The 24,825-nt window shown below is 39.8% G+C and overlaps 2 protein-coding genes across 11 annotated transcripts; one reads left to right on the forward strand and one right to left on the reverse strand.

The window, feature by feature from the left end:
* The first annotated feature begins 194 nt into the window (after positions 1–194).
* On the forward strand, positions 195–3,922 carry josd2 (Josephin domain containing 2). 4 transcript variants are annotated; one of them, XM_067509570.1, is made up of 6 exons: positions 207–308; positions 382–509; positions 740–869; positions 2,356–2,481; positions 2,608–2,802; positions 3,024–3,922. In XM_067509570.1, exons 3-6 carry the CDS (start codon positions 748–750, stop codon positions 3,133–3,135), a joined length of 555 nt encoding a protein of 184 aa, XP_067365671.1. In that variant the 5' UTR covers positions 207–308; positions 382–509; positions 740–747; the 3' UTR covers positions 3,136–3,922. The 4 variants fall into 4 exon arrangements, with proteins under 4 accessions (XP_067365670.1, XP_067365671.1, XP_067365668.1 ...); XM_067509567.1 differs by having other exon boundaries at positions 209–308; positions 382–612; XM_067509569.1 differs by lacking the exon at positions 382–509 and having other exon boundaries at positions 195–308.
* A 459-nt stretch (positions 3,923–4,381) lies between these two features.
* On the reverse strand, positions 4,382–24,464 carry ttyh1 (tweety family member 1). 7 transcript variants are annotated; one of them, XM_067509559.1, is made up of 16 exons: positions 24,032–24,464; positions 23,316–23,449; positions 19,798–19,962; positions 18,205–18,434; positions 15,116–15,227; positions 13,873–14,210; positions 11,772–11,867; positions 11,585–11,657; positions 9,995–10,070; positions 9,727–9,782; positions 9,374–9,466; positions 9,178–9,270; positions 8,924–9,063; positions 8,292–8,459; positions 6,737–6,815; positions 4,382–5,451 (listed from the first exon to the last, which is right to left on the reverse strand). In XM_067509559.1, the coding sequence occupies exons 3-16, from the start codon at positions 19,930–19,932 to the stop codon at positions 5,368–5,370; spliced, it is 1,773 nt and encodes a 590-aa protein (XP_067365660.1). In that variant the 5' UTR covers positions 19,933–19,962; positions 23,316–23,449; positions 24,032–24,464; the 3' UTR covers positions 4,382–5,367. The 7 variants fall into 7 exon arrangements, 5 of the variants coding, with proteins under 5 accessions (XP_067365660.1, XP_067365661.1, XP_067365659.1 ...); XM_067509560.1 differs by lacking the exon at positions 24,032–24,464 and adding an exon at positions 23,675–23,808; XR_010914796.1 differs by lacking the exon at positions 24,032–24,464 and adding an exon at positions 7,559–7,646 and having other exon boundaries at positions 5,392–5,451; positions 23,316–23,639.
* Between the last annotated feature and the right edge of the window lie 361 nt (positions 24,465–24,825).

Genomic DNA, 24,825 nt, shown 5'->3' on the forward strand with positions numbered 1-24,825 from the left:
AATCGCTAGAGAATGCAACATTCTCTTTCCTTACACTCTTAAATGGAAAAAAGAAAATTCCTTAACCTTTTTTGTATCGAAATAAAAATAAAATACTAGTTCGTTATAGACTCCTTACAATGTCTATCAGGAAGATAAATGTAGAAACTTCGTCAACACTACCATGAATCCCCCACTTCTAACGATCAATACCCCAACTGAACACTAAGGGACGCTTCAACATAACACAGATACCTGGCTTCGAAGGAGACTGGTGGAAAATGAGGACGTTTATGTTCTCTGTCCTTAACCAGTGACTTGAGTTGTCGGTAATTATACATTTTATTATATAGCTATTTGAATGCATTCATCATAATATCGATTAAGGTGAGGGTTTTTCAGATGTTGCCGTGAATACCATAAATGGGCGTGACAGCCGAACAACAACAAAAACAAGGGCTGCGCTTCCGGTTTCTGGATGAAGCTGTCAGAGTTCAGCATCTTTTAACAGAGGATCGCTGTATCAGCAGGTCCGTTGCTTCATTCAGCTATTGTGGAATAATATTAGTCCACTGTGGTGTTGTTTAGCAAACTGCCGCGGAAAAAATACATCAGGCTATAGCCTCCGTTACGGTAAGCAGCTGTTAACGACTTCCAATGGTTAGCTCGTAAACTTTTCAGCTCACTTAGCTAGCCAGCTGTGAACTAGCTAATGTTTAACGTTACTTTGTCACTTTCTTCGTGTGTTTGTGTTTGTTAGGCATTAGTATGAGCGAAGGAGAAGTGTTTCATGAGAAGCAACGATTGGAGCTGTGCGCGATTCATGCACTCAACAACGTGCTGCAAGAGCGGGTGTTCACCAAAGAGACAGCCGATGACATCTGCAAACGGTACGTGTCATTCATAGATGGCGCGTCGGTGTTTGTGACCATACTGCTTTACATCAGCCCATAAGAATATTTAAAATATGGATAACAAATCTTTGACTGGCCCCAGCACCGTTTGATATCCATATTTTGGTTGCTATTTTAGTGCATCTGAAATTTATGAGATCTATTTAATGGCAAAACATGGATTCCTGAATATACATCTTGCCCCCCTTACCCCCCAATATGCAAACGTGTCCGACAAATCAAACGGCAATCTGAATTACAGCAACCCACAGATAACATCTCAAATTTGGGGTGGGGTAGCAGTCTGAAAAAAATGTAAGTAACATTTAGAAAACTACAAAACTTGATCAAATAAATTATTAAAATGTAATTAAAATCTAATGTCCTGTTATTGATAACTTTGAGGGTAGCTATTGTGTTCAAACTTTGCCTTAAGCGGTGCATTTTAGCATGTCTTCTGTGAATAATACCCATAATATCAAGATTATCAGGACCTGTAAAGGGTACTTATTATGGATTGTGAGCTATGTCTATGCTTAATGTGTGTGGAATGGATTAAAAAACTGCCTGGAGCACACCTCATCAGCACCTAACCAAACATTTGTTTCTTATCATACCTCCCATAGCAAATTTCTACCTAGAAAATGGAGTATTACATTTTATTATAAAAATATAAACTGGCCTAAATTTCACACTTTTTTTCTTTGTACTTGTATTTCTTTTTAATATCAGAGACAGTAACAGTTGCAGGTCTCCCTTCCTCAACTGGTTCAGTGTTTTGTTTTGTTTTTCAGCTGTTAAATAGGAAATGTAATTTTTCTAAGAAAGATGAATTCCAGTTACTTTTACAGAATAATTAGAATATTTTTACCTTACAATTACATTGGAAGATATAATGAAAACAAATGAAATGATGAGGTGACACTTGACAATGAACGCAACTGACAATAAACCAGTTACTGAATCAGGAAAAAACAGAAGAGCAACACAGCAAAAGCTATTGTATTTAGCGTGACTATTGTGTAGGAGGCCATTTACTAAATAAATTAACTACAAGATGAGGTGAGTCATGATCTGGGTAGCTCTTGGTCTCTGCTAAAGGATTCCCTACAGGAAACCCCGTGATTCCTACAACACAAAAACTTTGTCCAACTTGTCATAAACAAATATGTTTCATTTGAATGAAGGGTTGTTCTAAAAATGCAGTCATAACCTAGTTAAATCACCAATTATGCTGGTCTTGACAGTTAAGCCTATAGTTTGGAAATAGTTGTAGAGAAGAGAAAATAAAGTGAAGCCACTTTTAATTCTCTAGGCAAATTCTACATATTGACACAGACACAGCTCGACTAAATCCAGTTCAGGCCTCAGGTCAGACCAGTAAAGACCTTAACATCACAGTGGTTCTAGCTGTACAGTACAAGGCACAAGGTGCGTTTTCCCTTTTAAAATGGTGTATTGCTTTGTTGCTCCCTCTCTGCAGGCTGGCCCCGCAGTGTGTGGTCAACCCTCATCGGTCAGTGTTAGGCACAGGAAACTATGATGTTAATGTCATCATGGCAGCACTACAGAGCAGGGAACTGGCAGCAGTGTGGTGGGACAAACGCAGGTGAATGAGATAATAATAATCCATTGCTTATTGTATTGTAATTACTCACACTGTTAACCATCTCAGGTAAGACCTCAAGAATTTCTCATAAGTTTTCTTTAAACTTTGTTTGTTTTTTACATACAGGACTGTACAGAGCCTTTGCATTTCGAAGGTCCAAGGCTTTATTCTTAATGTCCCGTCACGAGTATCACTTGGGATCGTGTCCCTCCCACTTCGACGGCGGCACTGGCTCGCGGTTCGACAAGTTAACGGACAGTACTACAACCTGGACTCCAAATTAAAGAGTCCTGTGTGCATTGGAGGGGAAGCAGAGCTACGGTAAGAATGTACATTTACATCTTTGCTGTGTGTGTGTGTGTGTTTGCCTGCCCTGAATTAGATAAAAACATGGCTTTTGTGTGCTGCTGAACTCAGGGTGTGAGTCATCCCATATGAGTGGTCACATGGGGTTTACCTCACTGTTTTGTTTGTGTTCAATCTGGCCTCTGTCCATATCCATGTTCTTCTCACGTTTGTTCTCGTCCTTGTTTAACTTTCAGATCATTTCTCAATGAACAGCTTTCTCAGGATGTGGCAGAGATGCTCCTGGTTGTTCGACGGGAGGTGGAGGAAGATGGCTCATGGCTAATTTCTGACAGCCCCAACAAGTGAAGCCTTAGGGTGGGACACACCTTTACATTTAGCATTGGAAAAACTCCTCTGGGAAAATGACAGACATCTATGTTTTTAAAAAGCAGAAGCCTCATTACAGAAACTTCTTCAGGGAATGCACTAAAATACATGTAATATCTACACACATAAACACAGAGGAAGTTCCAAAGAGAAGCAGAGATGGGTGTTTACTTCTGAAATGGAGGACTCTTTTGATTATAACAGCTGTAAAAGCTATTGCTCTGATGTGACCTATGTATCTACGTTATTCTGCCTCTTGGTACCTTTGTTTTTACATTGGGATGGTGCATGTATGCTAACCATGTTTGTTAGTGGCAAATTTGGGCTGGTTTGATGATACTTGAGTTGTTATATTTGACTGAACTTTCACTGTTTTGTGGTTTGTGTATTAGAAACTGTGCAAGGTCAGAACTTACAAAGCAGCACCTGAGTGTGCCATCTCTTCCCACAACCTTAGTTGTAAACTCTCTATGCACTGCGGTTGATATTATTTTCTTTTTTGTTTTTTTTTTAAATCAGTGTTTTTGTTTGTACAGTCACAGGTACTGTGACGTCTCACCTGGTGAGTGAAGGACTATGCCAGTGTTTTTGCATGTTTTTATCTTTTAACTATAGACCACTTTCCAAACATTTTTACATAGTGCAGTTTTAGATTTTAGGCATGTGTTTTATTATCTTCCAGGCAACCTTTGTTTTTGTTTTTTTGTTGTTTTTTTTTTGCTTTGGTACAAATAAATCATTGTGCAGAGATTTGAAACTTGGCTGAGACGGGTAATCTGTCACAGTGAACATCTTTTAAACTTTTTCTTAATGTTGTGAATTCACTTTTTCTGAGAATGATTTGTTATTGCAGCCATGTTACATGTTCCTTCAGGTGGACAAAACACTATACTGTCCTTATTAACCCCCCAGGTGTATGAAATCTAGTAAGGAAATGAAAAGGGTGCAGGAATGTAGTTAAACATGCAAAAACACTGGTTTGGATAATGTCTGTAACTTTTGTGTTTGTACTGTGTCTCTCCTATTGATCTATGCATATTCAAAAGAATCAGAACACTGTCGCTGGTACACAGTAGTGACTAACCTACACATAAACCTAAGCTCTGGTATTCATACTATTATAAATACTTATTTATATTAAACTTTGGCATCATGTTTTAAGTATGTGTTAGTCGAATGACATGGTGTGTGCGCGCGTTTCTTCCAGACACGATGAAGACCAATGTCAAGTTACTGAAGTTATTTTTATTTATATTAGACTCTTGAGTGTAAAAGGATGCCATTCAAAAGGAGCATTGATAACCATACAAACTCATTTCAAGGGGTTAACAAGGTCAGTTGGCAAGGAAGGGGGATTCAATGAAGTCTCCAACATACCACATCGTATATACACAGAACATCTTGGAGAGATTTCAGTAACCCAGTGCTATACATAGTTATTATTGCTAGTTACGGTAGGGCTACTGCGGCACCAGCAGAATCATATTGCTATGTACCTGCTGTCATTGCATGGGATTTTTATTTCTCCACTTTCATGACTTGAGTGCAGTTGTAGTTCTCCATTCAATCATTAAAACAGGGTCTTGGTAGCCCTCAAGTATTTTTTTAAGAGCAAAGGTTCATTATTATTCAGATATTATAGACAGTGAGATATACAGAATACCATAAAGTAATATAAGGAAATAACAGAGTTGCCACTTATAAAAAGTAATAATAAAAAACTTATACCAAGTGAGGGAACTGCATAACCATTCACAGAAAAAAATGTGCATTGTTGCTACGTGCCAGTGTTTTTCTACAACAATATTTATATAAAAACTTGAAAATAAATTGTTGGTACTGATACATTTAAAATATAAAACTACAACGTAGTAATGTCAATATCATTCTGACTTGCCTCACCACTGTTCACAGTTTACACAGAGATTTGACAGACAAGGGAAACTAATTTAGACCAAGTTGGAGTTGGTTTATAGCTTTGCACAAGCATCTTTACCAGCATGATCACTGTTGGTTATACCAACACTGCATTGAGACCTGTTTCTTTTAAGTGCTTCTGATAATAATGATTCTTGTTCGTATTGACTTTATGCACTTTCTACACTCAAATGTTGCATTCATTTATTTAGTTCCTTTTTCATTTTAGTAAAGTGTCCATTCATATGAAAACTAAACATTTTTTTCTATACATTTCTTAACAAAAAAATTATGTCAGCGTGAATATAGGTTCCTCGAATGAGCAGGGTTGGGGTGTGATTGACTTCCCCCATAACTATTCAGCATGCTGGGAGAGTACTGCACTTCCAGAAGACACAGTGAGAGATGGCCAAAAGGTGTATTGAGACAAATGACAAAAAAGAAGAGAAAAATAGATGTTAATAACCCATGTTGTTAAGATCAATCAATCAACAAGCAAATAGAACATGTTTTCCTCCCTATCTGACTAAAAAGTGTTCAAATGTACTTAATTCAAAATGGAATTTATTTCACATTACTGCTTATTTTCCTCCCTTCTTCCAAAGTAGCTGATCACACTAAAGGTAAACCAGGTTTGTTCCTGGGCGTTCAGCTGCATCTTATGGTTTTCTCCAGCAGATGGAGGTTTCACAGTGGTTTTGGTAAGGACTATGTTGTCATCACGAGCGTAAATGTTAGCTCATCTGATCAGCCATAACATTAATACCTTCTGGTGAAGGCCAGGGGTCAGCAAAACTGTAATTCTATCTAAAATCTATAAGCTTGCTGAAGACAGCTGGCTGGCTGGCCCCTGTAAACCACAACATTAAAACCACCAGGTGGTGTTAATGTATATATCATAACTCCAAACTCCATCTACTGAGGAAAACCACAAGTAATAAACTGAGATTGATGAGTAAAGTAAGAAAAATATAAAGGACTTTCATATAACAGATTTATTTTTTAACTTTCTTCATCACAATTAATGCTTTTCAGTCACACTCCAGAGCTTTCAACTGTATTATACAGCCTACCTCAGCAAAGATAGCTTGCTTGCTTGTCTTCAAATTTGGTTGTCTTTTAAAAGTTTGCTTACATCCTGCTATAAACTGGTCATACAGTTATATATATTCATATATATATATATATATATATATATATATATATATATATATATATATATATATATATATACACACACACAACATTGAATTCAACATCTCATCTGCTGACTGAGGAACATGCAACAACAACCTCTGGAAAAAGCGAGTAAGGAGAGTTTTATTCAGGATTTTCTTTATTTGACTTATTTTTGGTCAAAAAAACATTTTCGTGCTTAATTTTTATTACTTTTTCTTGCAAAATGACCACATAGTGATTATGAGTAATCACAGAGTCATGTTTGTAAAAAATTGTTAATTGTTTAGTGGGAAAATATTTCAATTTTTGTCATGATTTTCCATGTTTTGAAGGGCTGCACCAAAATGAACAAAAGGTTGGCCCATTGGCTCCTGCTGGTTTGAAGCCTCGCCACCACGTTACCCCGTCTACTACTGGTTATTAAAGCGAGCGTATGATAAAATGGCACAGATTGCAGTGGTGTCAAAAGGACAGAGGAACTCACAGAGGGGGGTGGGGACTGCCTGTCAGTCAAGGGTAGGCTCTCATAGCCAGGGTTGCCATTGGAGGAAACGTTTGGAGTCCTGTATAGAGATAGAAAAGACAAGGACAGAAGAGGGAGGGAGAAGAGGAATGGAGGAAAATGAAGAGAGGGAAATAGGGGTGAGACACATTGAGAAAGACAGAGGGGGGCAGGATGGCAAGGACAGGCAGAGGAAAGAGAAAGAGTGGTTAGAAATATAGTGTGGAAAAACACAGCGCTCAGCATAACTAGTAGGTATTAGTACCACTGTTGCTCAAGCGTACAGTCCACTTCTGACTGATGCACTGTGGTAGTTATACAATAGTCTGCAATTAGATGCATTTAGAGCTGGGTGTGACTCACCAGTCTCATTTCAGCTGCTATGATGTTCTACTAATAAATCTGTTTTTCGGCATGGTAAACCCCAGAAATCTTTTAAAGCAATCCCGAGCAAACTCTATTTGAGAGGAGTGGACTGATTTTTTTAGTGCTAGTGAAGTTTCGGAGCTTTGACAGTTTATACAGTGATCCTGTATTTATGTGTTAATATTAGACACAGGAGCAGTCAAGATGATCAGCTGGCATTAGAATAGGAAGTTAAATAGTCCACGATTAGGTAGTAGTAACTAAGCTGCAGTCAAGGAGACAGGGATAAAGCATCAGAAGATGAGAAAATTGAAAGTGAAAGAGCAGGGGAACTAAAAAACACAGCGGGAGGAGGAATACAGAGAAAAGCCGCAGAGCACAGTGAGGAGACAAATGATCGTAATGCAGGAGGGGAATGGAGGGGGTGGAAGGGGTTACCTATAGTCAACCTGAGCCTCACATCGCCAGAGTTTGAACGAGCATGGCCTCGACAATGACACCCTCCCCTCAACACAGCAGAACTCTACTGCTGTTTAGGAGACAGGACGCCATTTGAGACAAGATCTGTCAAATGAACGAGCGGACTACATCTTCTGTCCTGCAACACTGGACAGACGAATAGACAGACACACAGACAGACAGACCGACCTCTGGAGTTGTGTCTGTTTCTCTGCCTACACTGTAGTCCATATTGACCTGTCTGTGTGTCTGTCTGCAATGCATGTGATTAACCTGGCAGATGTGTGGATTTGGACTAATCCTACAAAACATGTAAACCTAGCTGACTACACTGCACTTTTACTTTTGTCTCGTGTGCAATAATAATGTGGGTGTGAAATATGTCCAACAGCTGTTATGTTAGTCTTTGATGTAATTGTGTATAACTGTGTTTTAGAGCTAACAGGAATTTAAAGTCATCATTTAGAGACTGTGTGTCTACATAAAATGCCTCAAAAGTGTTCAGTATTTGTTGTTTACAATGTGTTTAGCTACATCCTGAACATTTTACAATCCCTGATCTGGGGAGGGGGACATCAGCAGAGAAGTTGCCCATAGGTACAGACCAAAAAATCCAAACACAACTTTGATGCAAAAACTGTATCTGAGGGCAACTCTTGGAACATCTGGGACGTTCTGTCTGTCTGTGTGTCTGCGTGCCTGTGTTACTCACGGGAGGGGCGGCGCGCTAGAAAAGGGGGGTGTCCACCCAGCCCCTGGGTAATTATAGAAGGGGGCCATGGCCCCTCGCTGAGACCCCGAGGCCGCCTGTCTACGTGCCTGATGGGAGGTGAAGGGGTCCTCACTTTCGCTGTCTGAGTCTTCATACTCCTCTGATTCACTGTTGTCGACCATGTGAAGAGAGAGAAAGCGAAATGTGAGTGTCTGAGAGCGATTAAACACAACTGTAAAAATTATGTATTTTTCAATGATCACCACAGAAAACATCTAACTGCTGCTCTACACCACTACTGCAGCGCCAATCACAGCTTACCCACTCTTACTGTAAGCTGATGACAGCTCTTTATGTGGAAACAACTGCCCATGACAATTCTACTTTCAGCAGTACTCAACACTAAATGGGACCTGTCCATAAAAAAGATGTTCCATAATCTAGAAGGGGGAAGGGGAGCAAATCTCCTGCTACTATCAGTCTACAGGATAGTATACAGTCTTCAAGCATGTTAGACATTTGCAAATGCCAAGTTTTACTTTATGTTTTGCTACTGCCGGGAACATTTGTGTTTTAAGTAAGTATTTTAAAGTGAGAGTTACAAAGATGCACACAGATTTATACCCTCTCACCTGGGGAAGCTCCTCCAGGCACCGGGCAGAGAGCAGAGGATGGCAGTGAAGGCCAGAGCAGAGAGGAAAGAGTACAGGGAAAGGTAGAGCAATCCCTCCATCCCATCATAGCACAGTCCTTTCAGTGAGTCAATGTAGTCCTAAAACACAAAAGAAGAACAAAGAGATTAGTAAAAAATAAAAAAGAAGTAGTAATTTGTTGCAACTTTTGATTAGCACAAGTCCTGTATTCTCTGCTCAGCGCCTTGCAGCACCTTATTCAGACCCCGGCAGTTTAGTAGTGCCACCAACTGATGGAAGTTGCCCTCTGTGGAGTTGAGTATCTGTTGAACCTCCCTGAGTGGTTTCTGCAATAATACACAAATTTTGTGTCACTGTAAGAAAGTCGCTGAAAAAGATGCTTCAAATCTTGCAGAAATTGTACTTCTTTTGCAGGAAGTAGTGACATACCTCAGCTTTGGGAAACTGTGGGAGAGCATTTCTGTCCAGACTGGAGAGGTGTGTGTGAATGTTTGACAGTGCCCTCTGTGACTGGGTCAGCAGCTGAAGCCAACAATCAATGAAATTATTAGCTTTTATTATCCATTCTTGCTCAAATATACCATTAATATGCTGAGAGTGTCGCTATCATTTAGGGACGGAACATGCTTCAGCAACAGCTGTGCAGCCTGTCCTTATATAATTTGTCCTTCACTACCCTTGAGCATGTCTGACATGCAACCACAGTCTGAATGTCAAAATTTTTCAATGCAATGAAGTATTTTATATACTACATAAGACATGAGTAATAGAGACCACATTACCTGCTGGAATGGACTATTCATGCGTCTGTTGCAGGTCAGGTAATAATCCAACACATCTAAATAGTTAACAAAACACCAGTGCAAAACAGATCAGCGCACAAAAGAAAGGCTGTTGACACATTTTACTGTCATTATACTGAGTTCTGCTGACATAATCTTAGCTGGAGGGTAAATAAAATGCATGGCAGAAAACAACTAGCTGGTTGATAAAGCAGAATATAATAGGGTTGGTTCATGAGCAGACCATTTGAAGTGTTTAATACTGTACCTGAGCTGGTCCCAGTGTTGAAGTTGGTGGAGTTGAGGACAAATGTGTTTGGATCCGAGCAGAAGTCACTGAGAGCCTGGCAGTGCAGCAAGAGTGACAGGGAGATTGAGATAGGATGACAGGAGGAAAGATAATAACAGTGGGAGGGAGAGGGAGGGGGACAGATGAGGCAAAAGAGTGAGGCCAAGAGAAAATGATCACAAGGAAGAAGTTAGACACACTGACCGACTGACATACTTACCCCCTCAGATATCTACCGCTGCTGCTCACAATACAGTGACAAATATTGATCTGCCCGAATCACTGTCAGTCCTTGATGTTCTTACGCTACCTTCTGACATCCAGCAATCTTTCCTTAGTTCATCACACATATCCTCCTTGATCATCTTTTTTTCCATAACATGTCTATATACCGCCAAACCTTCCGGCCTATTTTTAAAGGGTGCACTTCCTTCAGAGACAGTACACCCAAAAAACACACTCAGCTTGAGATTGCCCCACCAGAAGAGGGAGTGAGAGCCCCACAGAGAGGCCAGCAGTTGTCAGGAAGAGTGGCAATCTGGGTCAAAATAAAGTGGGCAAGCCCACAGCTGGGCCATTGTTTCCCTCTCACTGACCAAGGACAGAGCAGCTCTGTTTGGACTCACAAGCCTTGGGACATCTCCCACCAGCTCCACATGACACTAAGACAGATAAAAAACTGAAAAAACAGCCACCCTTTTCACACACACCCACCCCTGACCAAAACAGTCTCCTCTTCAGAGAGTATGACCAAACTTCAGAAGGCAAACTGAATATGGACATAAAACGACCAGTGTTCTCTTTGTTCTTGATAAAAGCCATTGTGCCAAAAGTGGCTGGATCATTGCCTGAAGGACACAGCACACTGGTGTTGTCATGTTTAGAAGTTAAAAGAGCTGGGCTTTAAGCTAAATATAGTCCAACATCATGTAAGAGAATTTGTTTTTCACAGGATTACGTGATTATGGGTTCTCAGTCCATCGGGCCAAGAGGCCGAGGTACAGGACCAGTTTCAGGCCTGGTGGGAGGCGGATTGTCCATCTACTCTCTGTATCTCTCACTTCAGCACGCTTTCTCTGATCACTAAAAGTACTCTCCTGATCCTCCTCTCCACTCCTCACTCTTGTTGAAAGCACTTCTCTTCATCTTCAGTCTCTACTTCTCGGAACCCAACACCCACACACTTGCAAACGCACTTACATGAAAAACACGCACTTCTGCGAACAAACACACTTTGTGGGCATTTGTGCACACGCACATTGAATCTTTAATCTCTGCCCCATTTTCTTGTCTTCCTGGTCCTCTGCCAATACTCCAGAGCCCCCTATGAGGGAGGTCTTTATAGTTTAGCACAATGGACACAGAATCACACACAAATACACACATACACTCTGCTTTGGCCTGCTATCAGGGGTCAGCCTCCTAAAACTCTCTTTCCTCTGCTACATCCAGAAAATCTGTCCCCTTGACAGTTCCATTGACCTCCTATTGTTCCAATCCTTCATCACTCCACCCTCTCCTTCTAGTCCTGGCCCTGCTCATCATCACAGCTTTGCTGGGTCCACTCACCACTACAGTGGCTGTCTCCAAGCCCAGAGAGCCCCAGCTCAGGAACAGCGCCAGCCACGCCAGCACAGTCATCCTACAAGGGAACAGCACAGGCTCTTTAGCCAAGAAGGTCCCCTGACCATTATTACCATTAAGTATTAAAGTGCTAAAGATACAAGTGTAAATGTGTGTGTGTGCGCACACTCACAGGATGAGCAGCCAGCGGGCTTGTTTGGCCAGTCCCAGCAGGATGAACAGACACACTATGAGGTCGAGTAGTAGCAACAACACGTACGACAACCACCTAGAATAAAGATGGTACATACAGCAAATGTCATTAGAATAAGTGTTCTTGAAAATTCAAAATCAAAATCAGGTGTTATTTTATTTATTTATTTAAGGTTTGATGCAAATGTTCTGCATATATTCTACAAACATGGGGCAATTGTTTGCCATGTTAAAGAATGTATGTCAGTCTGTCAGTGGGTCAGTTGATCCACTACTTTGGTCCAAACTGAAATGTCTTTCCCGGTCCACAGATGATGGATACTAAAGATTTGGTGATTCACTAGTTCCATCTGCGGATTGGAATTTCTGGCTTCATAAAGAAATCTCTCAACAAATACTGAATAGACTGCTATGGAATTTGGTTCAGACTTTCCAGTTTTCCTCTAAATTAACTGTCAACCCTTGGGTAAATTTCTGATTTTTTCTAGTGATATCAAGTGAGCCAAATGTAAATTTGCCCATTACATTAGTTTATGATAAAATATATGCAAAACTAATGCCATTACAATCAGATTGAGCTGTCCTGGTTAACATTATAAATATTGTACCACCTTAAGAATCAATTTGCTAGCATTTTAACTGTTACCATGCTAATGTTTGCATTCATCTTAGAGCACCTTTCTGCCTGTGTCTTACCTCACAGAGCTGCTAGCATGACTGACCATTGCACATAGTGCCACTGCAAAGAAATAAACCTTGTTTCTTCAGCACGTTCAGATTGTTTTACCTGAACTGGGATTAGTCCTGTGTGTGTTATTTGTCCTTCCCGGAATCAAAACTGCTGAGAAGTCTAATAAGATTATTAGAATTCTGATTCTATGTATGCCTCTATTAAACAGAAAAATGAGACATTGACCAAATCTGCCATCATGAATAGGAGTTTAAATCTTCTTGTCTTAGATAGTAATGATAAGACAGACACAAAACTATCAGAGCCAGGATGGGTTTGACACAAACTTAACCTCCTGCTGTTTAAAGAAGAAAAATGTCCTGTTTATGGAAAGTCTGATTTTTATGGCATATGGAATACAAAAGCATCCCATGACCACATTTCAATAAACATGCAACATTTACGAGGGGTTATTTGTGTAGATTCCTCAGGCTCTTACAACACGAAAAGCAGGGTTGTGGCAGCCCTCCAAGTCATAGAAAATTGTTGCTAAATCGAAACTGTTGCTCACGGATAATTGATAAAAACAACCTTTTCAAAGTAACTTTATTTTTATAATTTTAATTCCCATATAATATGCACATGGATGATTATATTTTAACTCCTGATGCTTCTGCTAAGCAAGCTGTTAAATTATGTTTCAGTAAAACAGATGTTAGTAGTTTGATGTTAAATGTGCAATTATGAAACTTAACAGATCCGTGTTAGCAGACTCAAACTTCCATGGAAATTGATTTAATAGTCAAAGTGATTATAAAGTTTCGCCATGAATTGCTTTGGAAACTACAAACACATTCCTAAGACGAATCATTCTTTCTTGCACAACTGCTATGAGAAATAAATAAATTTATGAGCAAAACATATAAATCACAGTGAAAGCAGGTAAAATATATCAACAACTTTAAACTCAAGCAAAATCGGAAAGACCTTTACTCTTATTTCCCAGAAGACTGTTTATTACTTCTAATGTCTATTGATGCAACTAAAGTAATGGACTAAATTTTCAGGAGCATCTCTGATTCTAAACTTTAAAAAAAGGAGAAATATTTATATTTTATATATTTAAGTTCAATGAATATCATATTGCTTTATTTAGAAAGAGTAAACTGCCTGCACCTCAAAATAAATATTACTCTATAATTGGAAGATGTATTTTTCATACATTAAATTGTATACTGCCTGTACTCAAATGTGTGTTTTTGCATTTTCAGATGACAAAATAAACAGTCTTTATTTTATTCTAATTTGTATTAGTTTAGGGTAAATTTGAAATATATATATTAAATGTTGATAATGAATTCAGACTAAATAAAATAAACATCCATCTGACGACTGTGGACTGCAGCCTCACCTATAGTCCTCATTGACCATGAGGGTGTTGGCCGCCCAGCCAGGTGAGAAGGGGCTGGGCATGAGGCTGCTGGTAGGCACCACAGTAGGAGCCACAGAGGGGGGGACAGGAGTTAGAGGTATAATGGATGCCCCGCTGACACTGCTGTCATTCGCCAGGCCTGTTTCAATGCCAGAAGGGGCCAGGGAGATGGAGGAGAGGAGGCTGATCACGTTCTCAGATAACCTCCGGCAGTTCCGCAAAGACACCAGGAAGGGTTTACTGCCAGTAAAGAGCTCCTCCAGTGTCATCAGTGGGCCAGAGTTAGACAGCTGCAGTCCAGTAATTGTGTCTGAAATCTGGTGAGGAAGGATGGAAGAATGTGAGGGGAGTTATGTAGGTCGGGAACCAAACTGTAGATGCAAGGCAATGCTCATAAAGTCGTGGTTCAGCGGGAAGTGCTTGTGTAATGCATGCTTCCCATAATCTATAACACGGATTACAGTTCCTAGAGTTCTTAAAATGCTACAAGTGAAATACCGGAGTTACTCGATTAAATTAAAGTTTCCTCCTGCTTAAAAACAAGAATGAAAGCTAAAATGATAAATAGCCACTTATATAGCCCTTAACAATGTTGATTCCAATTCACACACATCGATGGCGCTGCCTGCCATGCAAGGTGTTCAACTGACCCACCAGCAACTTAGGGTTCAGTGTCTTCTATCAAAATATCTCTCTAATTCTAGCTCAAAAAGCGCCTCCAGATGACATCACTTGGAGGAACCTTCAGTTCAGATTGTGTCATCGTGTTGGTCACACTATGAAGTGTGCGATCATAGTCAACCTGCTTTTCCGGAATTTACCTAATATGTCCTAATATTTTTCATGTAAAAAGACAAACAGTTTAACTGTTGACACTTTGCAGCAATCTTAAATTAGGCCAAAAAAGTTCTGTCCAACATCAGTGTGAATATTTTCTATTGTCTAATGTTGTGCCAAGATGAAATTTTAAATTGTTCATATGTTGGTTTCCATTATATTAATAAATAAGAGCTTCATGATTTGACTGTTCATATCTCGTCTACATAGTTTTCCTAAAACTCAGTGTAGCAGTCTGACACATAAACCAATGTCTGACCACAGGCAATCAATGAAACAGAAGACTGTACCTGATTGTCTCTCCCTCTCTCCCACAAACACACAAACAGCGTCTATAAGGGTAGATATTCTGCATGACATTTTACATGCAGACTGCAGCACTCACCAGCAGATCGATGGAAGCTAGCGTATAATTGGCTGTGAGAAGAGACGAGGTCAACTGATACATCCCATCATTAGCCTCGCTGTTGCCATAGAAACCAATGCCTATGGCAACACTGCAAAGGAACAAAAAGAGAAATATGAAAACATTGTGGGTGTGTGTACATGTGTGAGAAAGTGGGGGATAGAAGAGCAGACAGCAGAGGCATAAATGTAATGTTTAATTCAGTGTGTATGTACATTTTAAATGAATGTGACACAAGGAGATAGTGCTGGTGAGGATGTTATATGTCTGCTCTGGATGAACAGCACAGGGGTCTAGAATAAACCGATGATAGGAAAAAAGCTGACACTTGGCAATCACTCGTCAAGCCTCAGCAAGGAAAATATTCAAAACGTTAAACATAGCGACATGTTTACACATCATTCTGTTATTCAAATATTCAGATTAAGGCTCGGGCCAGATGTTCATCAAATCCCCTCAAACCCGAGAGGAATGGTACGACCCAATCTCCCACAAAGTATGTGACCCAGATTAGAAAGCAGGGGGAAAAGGAGGAATGTACGTGTCTGCGTCTGTGTGCGCTTTGCATTTCAAGCTGCCAAATGCGACTGCCTATGTCTGATGCTTCTGCATTTCAAAATGACCCTCATTGTGTTTGTACTTGTCAACTAAAAGGGCCATCATCTGGACAAAAGTGTGAGAACATTTTAGGTTATTTTTCCAGGCAGTCTAGCTCTTAACATGAGCATCACAGAAGGAAATAACTACATTACTTTAAGGTCCTTAAGGGGGAGACACAAGCCACATCAACCTGCAGCCTGCACATGATGACATCATTATGACAGCTGAAATCAGTTCACCAGTACATTATGTTCAGCGGTCTTAGTCTATGTTAATGTACAGAGAATGGACTGGAATATAATAATTGCTGAAGCATTAAACTGCACTTTAATGTTTTTCCACCACACAGCTGGGCTTGGAGGTTTAGATTTAAAAAGCCTGATGCACAGCTCAGCTGAGTGGCTCATTCAGTTCTGCTGTACACAAGTGTGTTGGACAGATGTCAAACTGTATTTTGGGCCTAATGCACACAGGAAACAATGTACTGGCTTAATGACTGCATTGTCACCAGACATGAGGGGAACACTGGTCAGTAAATGACTGCTGGATTGTAGGTAGGTGACTAGACATCATCCATCCCCACACACAAACACACACACACACACACAGCGCTGTTGCACGCCTGTGAATAGTACACAGCATCATAAGATGACCATCAGCTGTCATCCGAGCTTTCTTTCCTCTCCAATGACATGTGTGAAGGACTTTAAAGCACATGACAGTTTGTGAATCACAGTCTTGTTGGTATTGCTCTACCAAAAAGCCAGGGGTGGAAAGTACATTTACTTGTATACAGATTTTGAGGCACTTGTACATTTAAAAAAAATGTACACTCCTATTCCACCACATTTCAGTGTTGAACTGTCGAACTGTTTTTACTTTATACTCCACTGCATTTATCTAACAGCTGTCGTCAGTCGATCCGAATCTTGTTGCTTTGTGCAAAAAACATTTATTTCAAGCTCCTGTTTCCACTTAAAATATCTATGAGCTGTTAATAGTTCACCACATGATGCTTTTTCTCAACATTTGAGAAAGAAATTAAAGTTGAGTACAAAATGTTGCATGCCCTTACTTTGAAATGATAAAAAAATCAACATAATATTTATACCCATTCAGCTAGTACAAATTTACTTTCATGGTGAGAAGTAACAAAAATGGTAAGGAGTGTATTTAAGAAAATTATACTATAATATTGCATCCCCTTTATGTTCTCTAATATGTTGTATATCCTTTCTTTGGCTTAATAACCTCTTCCATTCTCTTTGGGTAACCTCTGAGCAGCGTTTGTATCTTTTCAGTTGGGCTCATTAATGTTCTCCAAGCATCCTGCCTTATGTCTAGAAGTAAGCAATTGCTTCCTGAGTGTTTTTCTCCCAAACAATCCACACTTGCAAAGACTGTAGTTGCCTGTAAGACCTTTGTCAGGTCTCCTGCTGTTGGTTTTGGGTTCTTATGTAGCTCTCAAACAAATTTCATAGCACCGCTTTCAGTTATTTTTCTTCATCTTACACATCTTAGAAAGGTTTTGTGTTGATCCTTTTTTTTCTAGGTTACTCTATAACATATATGATGATAACATAATAGTACTTTTTTTGACTACTTGATTAAGTTTCTCAGAATTGTCCAAATTTATCTTGTAATAGTTTGGAGAAGCCCGAGCCCTTTGCCATCCACTGAATTAAATCCCCAAACACTGAAAGCAAATAAAAGAAACTTGAGCTGCTAAAACAGTAAAATAGTCACAAAATGATGCATTTAGTATCTCTTTATCTTATAGAGCATTTCCCCTAAAACATGTGTGCTCCTTCCTGAAGGTTACTGTATGAGACCATAGGAATAACTGGGGATATTTATTGTAGGAATTTCATCAAAAATAATGAAGGGAACCGTTATTTCAGGGACACAAATAAACTTCAAGATTTTAAGCATTAAAGATGCAGTCACTAAAAGTAACATCTGGTGAAGATCATTTTAAATATAAGAGTATAAGAGTAATTATTGTACATTTAATTGTCCTACAGGTTTGATTATAGAGGTTTTTCATAGAAGGAGGTTAACCATATAAGAATTGGCTTTGAAAGTAATGTTAGTCCAAGTTTTAAATAAATTATACATTAATCATGGACTCAAATGAATAGATAATAAAACCCTAAAAGACATCCGGGATGTTGAAGCATCTTTACTGATTACACTTGAGGTGTCTAAGACCAGATATTGTCATTTTTGCCATGACAATGTGGTATTAAATAAAGTGCCACAATGTGATCCCAAAGTGAATGTATTTGCTTAATGTAATATATCAGTTACGCATTTAACTTTTACTAATTAAACTTCTGTACTCCAAGTTGAGTTTAACTTAGCAGGACCTTTACTTGTAATTGAATAAATTACTTCCTCCACTACTGTTAAATGGTGACATGTTATGTGACTTTGTTTCACTATGAAGCCTGAAACGTCCTCCTCACCAAGACAGTGTGACAGCCGCCACGGCCACCCACGTGACACAGCAGATACTCCTTCCTTTCTTTCCACTGTAACCATGACCCGTGCTGCCATCTTCATCCTCCTCCTCCTCCTCTGATCCCTCACCCCGGTCACCACGGTGACAGCAGCAGTAGTGTATGAGGAAGGAGAGAACCACCAAAAGAGAGATAACAAGAGCGATGGCTGATAAACTGGACAAAACCAGCAGAGTCTGAAAAGAGAAAGAGCAGGCAACAAAAAAACATCAGTTAGCGGATGAGTCAGTGCATGTGAAAAATGGCACTTTAATTCCATTTTTACAAGTGGCGAAGAGCAATTTGAGAGGGTAGAATACCAGCTAATCCTGTTAAATTGCATAGCTTGTAATTTTCTCCCAACCCCATTAGCAGCTGGAGATGGTGATTAAAAAAGTATGAGAATATAAAGTTTGTGCTTCAAATTGGCTCACAAATCAAGCATCCAGTGACTAAGTTACAAAAAGGACTCAATTAGTTTGAGGTCATGCTTCTACCAAAGGCTTTAACGTTTGCTTTAGATTAGGCTCCATGTGATAAAGTCAGCAGTACTGAAATGCATTTTGCTCCAACATACAGACTTATCTTTCAACCATCTGCCTGTCTGTCACTCCCCATTCCTCCACCTTCTCTTCACGTCACCTCCTGTTCTCTGACGCCCCTCCCCATTGCTCCACTCCACCCATCCCTCTTTCCCCACGTTCTCAATTGCTCCCACTCTCTCTCTCCCCCCAACTCTCCTCTCTCTTTCTATCCACACCACTGAATCTCTATTAATAATCTGTGACCTACTTAAATACATTCACTGCCACTCTCTCTCACTCCCACTCTCACTCAATGTGCTGTCTCTCTCTCTCTCTCTCTCTCTCTCTCTCTCTCTCTCTCTCTCTCTCTCTGCCCAGTCTTCTGTTCAGCTACCTCCTCGCATTACTCATTCCCTCTCTCATTCTCCCTTTCGGAGCACTTACAGTCCCTTTTGTCTTTCTGTTCTGCGGGAAAATTTGTGCCTCCCCGGTATCGCACAGAAGTCACAAACACGAACCATGATATACAGTTAGCTGGATCTGGTTGCATTAGAGCCAGTAGAAGCAATTCAGCAATTCAGAACCACACACCATGTTGAAATATGTGCACTTCTTGAGCCCAAATTGCATAAAATGGCTTCAATATGTATGCACAAAAGTGAAGATGCAAGGGACGGTTTAGGGAAGCATAATAGCATCTACTACCATGTAGAAAACTAAATAAGATGAGGGGGTCTAGTGCTATGTTCCCACCTATAATTAGGTCAAAAACTCTGCATGAAAAAATGCTGTAAAGGACTCTCTGTGCCATAATCATAGCTCTGCAGATTTTTTAGATTGATGGAGCAGGTTACAGTGTCGATTGGTTTCCCATGATCCAGTTACTTAATTATGGTGCAACACTCCAGCACATTCATACTGTAAATACAACTGGAGCAATAGGGCTTATTTTGCAATGTTGCCCCACAAATTGTACAGATACAGTACAACATGTGGTTACAGTGTGGTATGAGCGACTGTGGCAGGTGTCAGTTACCTGCTGGTATTCCCAGCTGTCAGGGACAAAGATGTTGTCCCTCATCTGCATGGTGAGGTCCAGCCGGGGCAGCGCGTGACACACTCTCACCCACAGCGAAGGGGTGTAGCTGGGCACCGTTGTCATGGCAGCCATTTTCTACTGCCACCGGTCCCCTCCTCCACCCTGTGAAATGAAAGAAAGGGGTGTCAAAGCAGTCAGAACATGCAGAGAGGAGAAAAGAGGGTAAAGAAGGGTGAAGGTGTTGATGAGTTGGACCTGAGAGAACGTCAACTAGTAATCCTCTGAGCAAAGTAAAGATGAAATGGCATACCATAGTGACTGTACATGAAACTGAATTGCAACAAAACTCTACTCTACCGCTCTACTTGTCTCTTCAATTATTGTGCATGTGATATATTTAGATTAAACAAATGGTTGATTAATCCAACTGCTGAGGGAATTGGGCAACAATTGTGATTATTAATTAAATAATTAAATTAGGTACACATGTTAAAAGTCTGTGAATTATGGCTGTTAAGATTTGCTCTAACCTTGGGCAGTAACCTGCAGTAACCTTGGGCATTAATTTAACAAACAATAAATCATAGAATCCAACATATTAAATGATAATATGAGGCAATTTAGTTTAGTTGCAACTAGAGGTGAGACAACAAAACCTAGATTCCTGGAGCCTTCAAAGAGGTCTTTCTAGCACAGGTTATATGTGGTAACCTAAAGACTACAGACCAGAAGGTACCTGACTACTTCCTCAACCGCTGTTCAGTGCTGTACCTCTTACTAAAGCTGGCCAAGAGAGAGAAAATAGGGTAAATACAAAGGGCAAATCCGGTTAGCCACAAGACACACTGAAATCCTCATTACAATGACAGAGGGTGAGACAGAGCCTGGCTTCTGATACCAGCTGCCCAGATTAAGAGACCACCAGAGCTTTACTGTTAAAGTAAGGAGCGTTCAAGAGAGGCAAGCACAGAGAGAACTATTCACAACAGGAGTTACACAGCCCAGCTCAGTAATGATAGATACAATTCTACATCATGCTCTAACAAAAGCCAATAATGTCAGATAGATTCTGAATTGAAACCCTGTGTTGATTTATCTTATCTTCTAATGCAGCTGTTATTTATTCAATACGATTTTCAATTAGCACAGTATTCTTCATTACTGAGGCTTTTTATAATTTCGATTCATTCATGCTTACAAACTACTGGCCATTATTGGGTTAAATACTGTGCATGATGAAAGGTTAGATCGAGCCACATGTCACATTCAGACAATTTTCCCATTTAGATTTGGGGCAGTTATGGCCCAGAACAAGTTAACAGCTCACCCACAGAACAGACAGAGCTGCTCTAAGCCCATTACAATCAGCCTGTTCACCTTAATGGTTCCAGCGGCCCAACTGTCACAAATCAAATCACTGCCAACACTCCATTTCCCTTATTAAAACTGTTCTGAACATAATGGTTCACACGCTGCAAGAGCTACATCCATCCACCACACTTCAGCAGTGTAAACAGACTGTACTCTGCACTGTACTCTGTTGCTATATATATAGTATTTCTATGGATTTCTTCATAAGAAATTGAATTACATTAGAGCTTTCATAGGAACTGACTGGGAGAAACATTTATCAGACTTCGAAGAAGTTAAAAGCAATTTGAGATAATAATAGGATAATAATAAGGCAAGAAATAATCCTACATTCAAAGCAAAACCAGGCTACCAGTTGAAGTTACTATTACCAATAAAGTATTTACATTGATAGTTGACAACACTGCACTATTACTGATTTTCTCTCGAGGCATAATACAACATTTAAATAAGTTTACCAAAAAAATAAAGATAAACTATGACTGCAAGATATCTGTCTTACTTTGCTATCAACTCTTGGGGAGTACAATTCAATTGAAGATGCGTGATAGAGGAAAAATGAAGTGAAGGCAGACATGAGGTTAAAGTTCAGATAGGAGTCTCCTGCAGACCAAAAAGTTATTGAGGCAATGTAATGAAGTGCTGATGGATAATAGGGGGACAAGCAGTCCTGGAGCAGCAGTTACTCAGCAGTTGTCACAGATAGGAAGTCCCAAGTTGACATGATGTCCCCTGCCAGCTTGTTATCATACATAACTGAAGGCAAATAAAAGGATTTTGAGCTCAGTCATTTGTAGAGGAAAGAAAATGGAGATAGAGAGATAAGGAGAGAGATGGTGAAGACAAACACAAACTCCAACTCACTGTGAGCTCCAAATTAAAAACAAAGTATGAGAATTATTTTGTTGTGCTCTGTCTATGTTGAGCCCAGAAAACACTGAAAATTCAGGATTCAAAGAACTTTATCAATCCTATAGGGAATAATTGCTTTGCCTTATTACAGCTGCTCTCTGCTTAAAAGAAAGGCATAGGAGAAAGAACCACACAAAAAACACAAATTTGACATCCATCACTAAGTCCCAAAAACATCTGAATTTGAAAATTAGCTGAACAGTACACAGCGGTGGTATTTAGTGCAGTGAATGATGATGACAGAATCACATAAACAATTATTATGATCGTGTGAGGATGTGATGATGATAATGATTAAAATAGTAAGCTACAATGCAATCAATAGTCACGATAAACTGCAGCTCTGATACAATATGAAGGAAAACAAAATTATTAGTTTGATATCATTGTGTTGCATGGGGCTCCATCATGTTGGAATGTAAAGAAAAGGGCCATTTTGTGAGTGCCTTAATGAGGCTGGAGCGTCTCTGTCAGCTGAACTTCACTTTTATCTTTTCCATGACAATACAACACAATGAATCAGAAGATAAAAATAAGATAGTTGGGCTGCTGAAATGATGGACATTTCTAAATTGCCTCATAAAATCTATGATTCATATTAGAGCCTGAGTAGTTGTATAACAGCCTAGTAACAACAATTTAATAACTGTTATTTATGAGAAAGCTTAACAGCCTAATGAAACACGAAAACAGCCAAGAGAAATTAATTAACATTTAACAGGGTTATATTTGCACCGACAACAACAAAAAACTATATTGTCAAATCAAATGTTCAAGTTCCATGCATCTGCAAAATTAATGCTCACTTCCAACAATGAACCCTCGAAGTGAGTGCAGCTGACCGAAGGTAAGTGAGTGCAGCTCATAGTCAGTAAGTCAGAGCAAATCAGTGCTTTGATGTGTGCAAGAGTCCAGCATGACAAGTTGCTTCCACACTGAAAGAATTAAAGAAATCCTACGCGGCACAAAATATGCAATTAGCTTGCAGGTTAAATTTATCATTATAAAGACGTGATTCATCCATTAGGTGTGATAAATGAATCCATTTTGAATCTACAGTGTAATGGTTTAAAAGCAAACATTAAGCATATGTGGAAACATAAGCAAAAAACCATATTAGTAGTACACTGTTATATGGTGTAAAGTGCATTTATGTGACATTTCACCTGACTGAATAAAAATAAAGCTTGCAACCATTAAACCATAATTGACCAGTGAGATCAGTGTCTTACCTCTGTCGGTGGAGCTGGGAGGTTTCTCTCTCTCCTTCTCTCTCTTCTCTTCACTGGTGTCCGTGAAATATTTACCCACTCAAAGAGGTATACTGCCAGCCATCAACGCTTGATGCTCCTGAAAAAACATCATCCTGAAAAAATGGCATGTAGACAAACCAGTAATTCGTCAACATGAAAAAAAGAGGAAAAAGGCAATAAATGTTGCAGTTACTGAAATAATAAATAGCCAATAATTGTATTATAGTCTGGTGACAGTGGAGAGGTGCTTGTGTTGATGGATGAGAGAGGAGCTCTCAGTGAGAGCGAGTGACAGAGAGAGAAAGCGAGAGGGATAGAGAGAGAGGGAGAGGGATTACGATTGAGGAGACACCCCTATGGGACTCTTTATCGTAGCATTGTAGCTCTCTCTGTAGCTTAAAGCCCAAACGACTTCATAACACGCTTGTGAGACAATATTGCCCAAATATAATTAATCTGTTAACGGGGATTAGTGGGGTCTAACCCCTCGCTTGGTCCTTACTGAGATACCAGAGGCACACTTTTAATGCCAACTCCTACCAACATCAACAAACGCTCCCATCCACCGGACCAATCTCTGTCCAGACTACCAGACTGAACCCTGACCAGATTACTGAAAGAAAGAGAAAAATGCAGAACTGCCAGCCAACTGTGTTCGCTAAATAGTGAAAAGAGGTTTTTAAAAATCCACTCACATGTTGGATGCAAAATAGTGAACTCCTGCCTATGAGAGCACTGTGAGGCTGCAATTTGTCCAGAGCTAATGTAAGGTGAAGATGCACATAAAATTAGAGAGAGAGAGATTAATAAGCATACAGAGATGATTGTGGGGAGGGGAAAAGGCAGTATGAAATCCTGAGGAACAAAAAAGTGGGTTCCCAGGCAGTGATGCTGAGAGAAAAAGAGGGAGGGAAAGTGATGGAGTGAACAATGAATTGGGAGAAATGAAAGCGGCATGCAATGGATTTGTAGGCAAAAACAGTTTTGGAGGCTGCCGAAGAGCATCAACACTGCTTCAATGACAAAGAGGCAGGAGAACATGCAACAACATGATTGAAGTAATGAGAGGGCAGCAATGGAGTTACATGAGTGATGTGTATGAGAAAAGCAAATGGAGGTGTAATGGTAAAAGACAGCAAAAAGAGGGAAAAGAGTATGGTGTTTGTGTGCCATTGGAGAAAGGGGGCAGAAGCAGGCGTGCAAAGAGGGAGGGGGCGGCATTAGTTTTTCTGTGTCACTGAAAAAGAGTGGGGGAAGGGAGGCAGGGAGATAATGTGAGCAAAGGAGCAAATAGTAGAGAGCAAGGGAGCATACTCACTGACTCATATAGCCTATGTATAGTGTGTATGTGTGTGAAACTGGGAGGAACAGTAGCAAGAAGACAGAAAATTATATTAAGTATGCAAGATTTGCTAAGGGAGTATTTATGCAGACTTCGTGCGTTTGAATATTAGACTACAGCAAGAGGACATCCATCACTGCACTTAAA

This window comes from Channa argus, chromosome 7 (genome assembly GCF_033026475.1).
Source record: "Channa argus isolate prfri chromosome 7, Channa argus male v1.0, whole genome shotgun sequence".
Taxonomy (NCBI): domain Eukaryota; kingdom Metazoa; phylum Chordata; class Actinopteri; order Anabantiformes; family Channidae; genus Channa; species Channa argus.

What these genes read in the sequence shown, in the direction of transcription:
- josd2 (XM_067509569.1), top strand. Translation starts at nt 748, where the DNA reads ATGAGCGAAGGAGAAGTGTTTCATGAGAAGCAACGATTGGAGCTGTGC. An exon ending in GCCGATGACATCTGCAAACG is followed by an intron (nt 870 to 2,355) that starts GTACGTGTCATT and finishes CCCTCTCTGCAG; the next exon opens with GCTGGCCCCGCAGTGTGTGG. An exon ending in GGAGGGGAAGCAGAGCTACG is followed by an intron (nt 2,803 to 3,023) that starts GTAAGAATGTAC and finishes TTTAACTTTCAG; the next exon opens with ATCATTTCTCAATGAACAGC.
- ttyh1 (XM_067509559.1), bottom strand. Translation starts at nt 19,932, where the DNA reads ATGGCTGCCATGACAACGGTGCCCAGCTACACCCCTTCGCTGTGGGTG. An exon ending in GCCCGCTGGCTGCTCATCCT is followed by an intron (nt 11,658 to 11,771) that starts GTGAGTGTGCGC and finishes GTTCCCTTGTAG; the next exon opens with GATGACTGTGCTGGCGTGGC. An exon ending in GCCTGGAGGAGCTTCCCCAG is followed by an intron (nt 8,460 to 8,923) that starts GTGAGAGGGTAT and finishes GGTCGACAACAG; the next exon opens with TGAATCAGAGGAGTATGAAG.